Source organism: Gossypium hirsutum, chromosome D09 (assembly GCF_007990345.1).
Source record: "Gossypium hirsutum isolate 1008001.06 chromosome D09, Gossypium_hirsutum_v2.1, whole genome shotgun sequence".
Taxonomy (NCBI): domain Eukaryota; kingdom Viridiplantae; phylum Streptophyta; class Magnoliopsida; order Malvales; family Malvaceae; genus Gossypium; species Gossypium hirsutum.
The window spans coordinates 22,439,554-22,446,862 of NC_053445.1; the positions used below are offsets into that span (position 1 = coordinate 22,439,554).

A 7,309-nucleotide genomic window follows, 5' to 3' on the forward strand; every position below is an offset into this window, starting at 1 on the left:
ATACGTATACAACTATCATAAAATATAAAAAGTATGTATATAAGTATATATATGTAAAAATATAAAAAAAAATATACTCCTATACATATAAAAGCAATAATAATAATAATAATAATAATAATAATAATATGAAAATAATAATGTTAAAAATAATTAGCTAAATAATAAAGGATGCTAAAAATAGACTGAATCGCAATAAAAATAAAGATACAGGGCCAATTCAAAATAAAATAAAAATAAAAAGGATTAAATTGCAACTCGTGCCAAACAGAGAGGAACCAAAACAGTAAATAGACGGAGTTCCCAAAACGCGGCGTTGCAGAGGACTAAACTGAAACAACAATAAAGTATCATGGCTAAATCACAATAAAAGAAAATAACAAAATGGGACCAGATTGTAATGCGCTGCAAAATAGGAGGGACTGCGCGCGGAAATAACCCATTCGAAGAAAACACGCGGATCCTTCCCCAGCGTCGGGTCACCGCGCGGGTCAGAGACCAAAACGACGTCGTTTTTGGTCTCTGAACCCTAAGCCCAAACGGCGCCATTTTAGGGGGTTATTTAAACCCAAATTTCTTCGAAAAATTCATTTTAACTGACCCCTAAAAAAAAGCTCCACATTTCCTCTCAACAACCCAACTTTCAGGGTTCTAAACCCTCCCCGCGCCGATCATCGGCCTACCGCGCCGGCGCCACGCCGGCTACCGCACGCGGTGGCCAAAAAATTCAAAAGGTATTTTTTTCACAAATATGAAACATTTTTAATATATATATGTATATATATATGTATAAAAATAAAAACGGGTATAAAAAGAAAAAAAGATGCGAAATGAAACAAGAAAAAGAAGAAAAAAAACCTTGGAGTAAATCTGTTTTTGTTCTTTTATTTCTCTACTAATGTTCTTTTTCTTTACAAACATCGGAAGCAGAAGAAGACCAAGTTACATTTCTTTTCGGCTTTTATAGTCGATTATACTATTGTTTTCTACTATTGTTGTTGTTTCTTGCTTGCTTTTTCTTTTTTGCAGGTGCAAGTGGATGGGCGGTGATGGACGCAGATGGGACGTCTGGTGGCAGACGAGCGGCGATGGCGGCTGGCAGAGGGCAAGTGGGCGACCTAGGCTAGGGTTAGGGGGAATTAGGGTTTTCTTTTTTCTGAAAATATGTTTTGGGCTAGGATTAGGTATTGGGCCTGTTGGGCTTCGGGTTTAATAGGTTAGGTTTAGGTAGTTTGGGCATGTAACAGGCTGATCTGGTTTTGTTCTGTTTGGGTTTTGCTTTGTTTTGATTTTGGGGTTTAATTGGGCCCCGGGTAAAAAAATTGGGCCTTACAGCCCCCATCTCATATTAGATCTTTCAAAAGAGGAATAAGTTAAAATATATCATTATATTTAAATTAAGAATATTAATTAGTTGGTTATTGCCTGCTTTTTTCTTCTAGCATCAACATTTTTTTTCTTTCTTCTTCTCACTACACATGTCGTCTCTCTTTTCAGTTTATAGATCTATTTTGTGGGTATCTTTCTTGTTTTCACAAGTTGTGATGGACAGATGTCGATGTCTATCGTTTGCTAAAACTCCACCGGCCACTAGTAGTTTTTCTTGGAAAGTGGGTGGCTCTCATCAACTTCTTAATTTGTTTCTGTTTTGAAAATATTTCAGAATAAAAAATGATTTCACATGTCGATTTTGACCCATGTTTTCTTAAGTTTTATATGTTTTTTGTTTGTTTTTCCATTGTTTAATAAGTCTTCAGTTTTAGAAGTTTTTGTTTGCTTTTGTAGCATGTTTTTTAGTCTTATTTATGCATGTAATCTTAGTTTTACAAGTGATTTTAGGGATGATTTTGTTGTCGTCCTCTCTAGTTTGGTGAATGTTCGATTCTGTTGTCGATTTTGCTCGCCACTTTGGATCATCCAGGGCTGATTTTCTTATCGTATTAAGTGCTTGCAATCACTCCAGATATCTTGTACCTGAGTTGTGACAAAGTCAATTGTCAACGTGTCATAATGTTTTATTGATGTTGAGGCTAAAGCCTTTGTTGTGTTGGTGGAGCTTGTCCTTCAATATCTACGACGAGTGTTTATTATTATTTTTCTTTCTGAATTGTATAGTTCCATTCGTCGAATGAATTATGAATTTACCTTTCAAAAAAAATATTAATTAGTTTTAATCAATTATATTTTGTTACTCATTAAATTTAAGATTAAATTAATAATATTAGTTATAATACTTAAGAAAGAATATCATTATTAATATATTATATAGTCAATTATTAAATTAGATTTGTAATAATTATTTAGCGATAACTATAATTTTTTTCTTTCTCACATTATGGATATGAAATTAACATGCGAGTAAACATATAAATACCATACGATTCATGAGTAAACATATGAATCAAATTTTTTATATATATTATATTGTTGTACATATAGGTGAAAAATATTATGTTATAAATATATTTATAAAAATTTAATGTTAAAAGTAAATGAAAGTTTAGTTAAAATGATAAAATAAAGATGTTGAAATTTATGTTGTACTAGGTTCAAATTTCATTATATGTATTTTTAAAAATTTTATACAAAAATATAAATAGATATAAATAGCCTTATAAAAAATTATAAAAGAAATGTGTTTTTGATAATTTCCCAACTAAGTTGGAACTTGATTGATGTGTGATAATAACTCAGTCAAATGCATAAATAATAGAATAGATATAAATTAATCAAAAAAATAAATAAAAATGACATTTTTTAAATCTATAAAATCAATCATGTAAATATAATTATTTTATTAATAATATTTATGCTAAATCTTGAATATTAAATTACGTTGATAATAAATTATTAATATAAATAATTCTAATTATTTTACTTGTAATGTTTCTATTATCAATGTAATAGTTATTATCACTTAATTATTGATGCATATTAAATTACACTGACTGTTTTAGATTAATTATCAATTAATTAGTAGTACAGTTATATACCAATTAAAACTAATATTTAACACTTTAAATATATGCATTAGTAAGACATTTTCATTCAGAATAACATTTAAAGAATTACTGAAAAATTATATTTAAGCAGTATTTAATAGGTTTTGTTTTCATCACAAAAAAAAAAGAGAGAGTATGATTTTCATTAGTATTTGGGATGTTTAGTTATTATTATTTGATATTCGATAATTCATTTTGTTGTGAAATATTATGTCAAAGGCAATGAAATACTAAAGTATTGGTTTTTTGTAAGTGAATTTTTTATTCATATCCGAATGACAAGTTATTTTATCGAAGTACTTAAAATTTTACTATCTGTTGTTTCCCACTTTTTTATTTTCATTACTTTTAAATTGATATTTAATAAATTATAAAAATATATTATTTATTTTTAATATATATTTTTTTAAAATTTGTAAAAATATATTATTTAATGAATTTTAAAAGTAAATGTGTAAAATCATATGCAATATGTGAAAATTAGTTAATCAAAATACTCAATTCTATAGTTCGAATGAATAAATTTTCTATTTAAAAAAATATAAACTTATTCTTTTAATGTCAATTAAATAATGTAATGAATAATAAATGGTATTCTCATCGATTCAAAAAATTTTCTAAACTTTTGCTTATATATATTATAGAATACTTAAATTTTAGTTTTTATATTATTATAAAAAATATCCTTTCAAATAAATCTTTTTAATTTGATTAATTAATAATTAAATTTTGTTCTCCAAATCAATTATGAAAAAATATTTCATTAATATTATATTTATTTCACTTAAAATAAATTTTAAAAAATGATTTAAAAATTTATTTTAAGATAATTTATCAAACTGTGAAAAATATTTTTTATAAATTTATCTAAACATTGAAAAATATATATTTTTCAATTTTTTGAAAAAAATATATTTTTCAAAAATCATTTTCTGCAAAAATTTTACACCGAACAAATCTACGCTGAATGAATTTCTAATGTAAATGCCAGAAGATCAAGGGCTCAATGTTTAGTTAGAATAGGCTCAATTTAAAAAAGCTAGAGTCCGACTAGCCCAATTTTGCAGAATTTCTTGATTCTTCTTTACCTGTATGGGCTTCAGTACCAGGCTAGCTGGGAACCTGGAAACTGAAATGGCTAAAATGAAAAGGATAAAATATGTTAGAAGTACTTTTCCGAAATTTAGAATTTAGTTTGGATATTTTTATTTTTAGGAATTTAGTCTTTATATTTTTTATATTTTAAATTTCAGATTCAGTTATTAATATTTTTAATTTTTTTAATTAAATTTGTTGATATTATATTTTGAAATGAAAAACACTACACACTTGATAGTCATATAACAAAAAAAATAACGATGTAATAAATCTAAATTTAAAAAATTAACTTTAATTGTATTACACTTGAACTTAAATTTTAAAATCTAAAAAGTAGAAAAATTATATTCTTAAAAATAAAAATATAAAAACTAAATTTAAAATTTACGAAAAATATAAGAATTTATAACAGCCAAATGAAAACTATAGTTTATTGGCAAAAAAAATTAAGTAATTTTTGGCTTTTTGGTGGAGAAACAATTGTAGCACACATTTTAACAATGTGTAAGAGTTAACAATTTAAATAATTTGTTTGTAATCTAGTACGATGTATGGATTTAATTGTATATATCAATTAAAATATATTATATTTATTTTTTAAAAATTTTATTATAAAATTTATAATGTTTTAGAAATATTATAATCAAGAAAGTAAAAACAGAATAATATGTTTACTTTTAGAATATTTATAGTTTGAATTTTTATTAATATAAGTTAAGAATAAAGGAAATTAATATTTAAAATACATTTTTATTAATTAATGTTTGGACAATATATTTAAGTCTAATACTTAAGTTATTCCTATGTGATTATAAATGTATACTTTTGGATAAGGTTATGTACATATTAAATTTTGATAAAATAATATTACCATTTATTATTTATTCTAATTAGGTTTGTTGCATGATGTATTAGAAATATATTTAATTAATTAATTTAAAATTACTAAATATATTTTTTAATATTTATTAGTTAAACATTTAAATATAATAATAAAATTTGTAACTTAATTAATTGAATTTATGTGCTAAGTAATAAGATTATTGAGATTAAAATGTTTATGTTAATTAAATAAAAGTAAGATTTTATAAATAAAAAGGGGAAAATAAAACTAGTTATTTTCATAAGTAATTGAAAATATGGAAGGACTAATGTAGATAATATTATTAAGTTATTTGCACAACAAAAAATAGTTATAAAATTGTAGGGACTAAAGTAGTAAATAGAAAAGGCAAAATGCCTTATAAAAAATAAAAATTGAAGGGTTTATGTTGAAAGTAATCCCTCCACTTATCTTCTAGATATAAAATTGCGTCAGTTGTTAGAGTTCTTGCTATGCCAACAAAGCATTATTTCTGTTTCCATTAGATACTTTCGGGGGTTCTTTTTCCTTCAATTTTATTGAATTTGGCGTTTTTCATTGCCTTTTTCAAGCTCGAACTTTTTGATTCAAGGTTTTCGAATTTGGAAATTTGGTCTTAAGTTTATTTTATATTTGATGTAATTATAAATCTTTATATTTTAAATGTTTATATTTCAATATAAACTATTACTTTATTTAACTTTTAAGTAATATATTTTTTAAATTATATTTTTATTAAAATCAATATTTAATATTGTTATTTGTTAGCATATCAATATGATATAACATTAATTTTTTATATGAAATCATTTCTGTTAAATAGTTTCATTATAAATATATGGTATATTAACTTTAATTATATTGATATTTAAAGTGGCTGATTAGATAAACTTGATTCTCAAATAATATATTATATATTGTTATTAAATAAGAGCCTTTCAACAAATCAAACGAGTTATCAATAAAGATGGAGTTGTTTCGACTTGTACTCAATCTATTACTGGGTGCGTCATTTATGATGATAGGAGTAGCTGGGTTTGTGGTTACTCGATGACATTAGGGAAGGATAAAGTGTTTCGAATTGAAGCAAGATCGATGTTAGAGGTGTTTCGACTAGCTTGGGATAAGGGCTATCGACAAGTTGAGCTTGAATCAGATAATGCTTTGTTAGTTGAATTAATGTTAGCTGGTAACTCTACTGCTAGTCATATTGTAGAATTACGTGCTATTCACAAAATTTTGCATAGAAATTGGAAAGTTCATGTCCGCCACATTCCCAAAGCTCCCAATGAAGTTGTAGATTTTATGGCAAAACATGCTGCCTCAAGTTTCACAAGTATCCAGGTGTTCTCCATCCCTCCTCAAGCTATAAGGAGGTTGATTCAAAAGGACAATTTGAGTTTTGATTTATGATTTTATTGTAATTGATTAGTGCTATTTATTATTTACTAAAAAAAATCAAACGATTTATTTTATATATTTTTATAATGGAAAAACAATTATGCTTAGAAGAAAAAGAATATAACTCCGCATTTAACTTTTATCTTTTTTTTTAAAGAAAAAAACTTAGGCTAAAAGTAGCTTTCGCAGACAACACGTGATGCATATCTGCTTCCAAAATCCGTCGCGCAAAGATAGGTGGGTCAAAAAAATTAATCAATTGATCCAAACTACCTCTAGCCTCATTTTCCATACAGTCAACAACTCTGTTACAATCTCTAGAGATGAGTCTAATCCTCACTTGCCAATTTTTTGAAACCCAAGTATGAATCATTCTAACTTCAGCAACACTATTGTTTTCAGCTAATCCATTTTGTAGGATGTTAACTAAAAGAGCATTATCACTCTCCACCACTTGTTGAAAACCATGTGCCCAAGCTAACTTTAGACCTTCAATCATTGCTCTGGCTTCAACCTGAAATATATCAGTCAATCCTGTTACCATTCCAAAACCCACAAGCCAGCCCTCATAAAGTCCTATTATCACTCCACCTAAGGCCGCCCTTGAGTTTACCTTTGAAACTGAGCCATCCATATTAACTTTGGCCCATCCGGTGTTCGAGAATTGCCACCACCCTCTCAAATTGGATCTAGATGTCCAAGCTTAAGGCAAAACTTTGGTGTTTAGAGACCCTATCCAAGCAATCGCCAAGGAAATAAGATCATGGTTGTTGCCATTGGAATGATTGAAGATAAAATCATTTCGATTCTTCCAAAGGAACCAAAAAATAATCGAATAGAAAGAACCCCATTCACCATTTTGGAAATTGAACTTTCCTGCATTTCTAATGTTCCAAATAATCCACTTGACAAGTGAAAGGTTGAAGAAAAAATTCCAACTAGACCT

The 7,309-nt window shown here is 26.7% G+C and overlaps 2 protein-coding genes across 2 annotated transcripts; one reads left to right on the forward strand and one right to left on the reverse strand.

Annotated features, from left to right (window-relative positions):
* The first annotated feature begins 384 nt into the window (after positions 1 to 384).
* On the forward strand, positions 385 to 6,375 carry LOC107915632 (uncharacterized). Its single transcript, XM_016844768.1, has 3 exons — positions 385 to 397; positions 1,030 to 1,105; positions 5,988 to 6,375. The coding sequence occupies exons 1-3, from the start codon at positions 385 to 387 to the stop codon at positions 6,373 to 6,375; spliced, it is 477 nt and encodes a 158-aa protein (XP_016700257.1).
* Positions 6,376 to 6,514: 139 nt separating this feature from the next.
* Positions 6,515 to 6,997, reverse strand: LOC107915633 (uncharacterized). Its single transcript, XM_016844769.1, has one exon. It carries the CDS (start codon positions 6,995 to 6,997, stop codon positions 6,515 to 6,517), a length of 483 nt encoding a protein of 160 aa, XP_016700258.1.
* Between the last annotated feature and the right edge of the window lie 312 nt (positions 6,998 to 7,309).

Bases quoted from the DNA above. Each gene is read 5' to 3' on its own strand.
- LOC107915632 (XM_016844768.1), top strand. The intron at 1,106-5,987 runs GCAAGTGGGCGA...TTATGATGATAG, and splicing joins GCGATGGCGGCTGGCAGAGG to GAGTAGCTGGGTTTGTGGTT.
- LOC107915633 (XM_016844769.1), bottom strand. From the start codon at position 6,997: ATGGATGGCTCAGTTTCAAAGGTAAACTCAAGGGCGGCCTTAGGTGGA.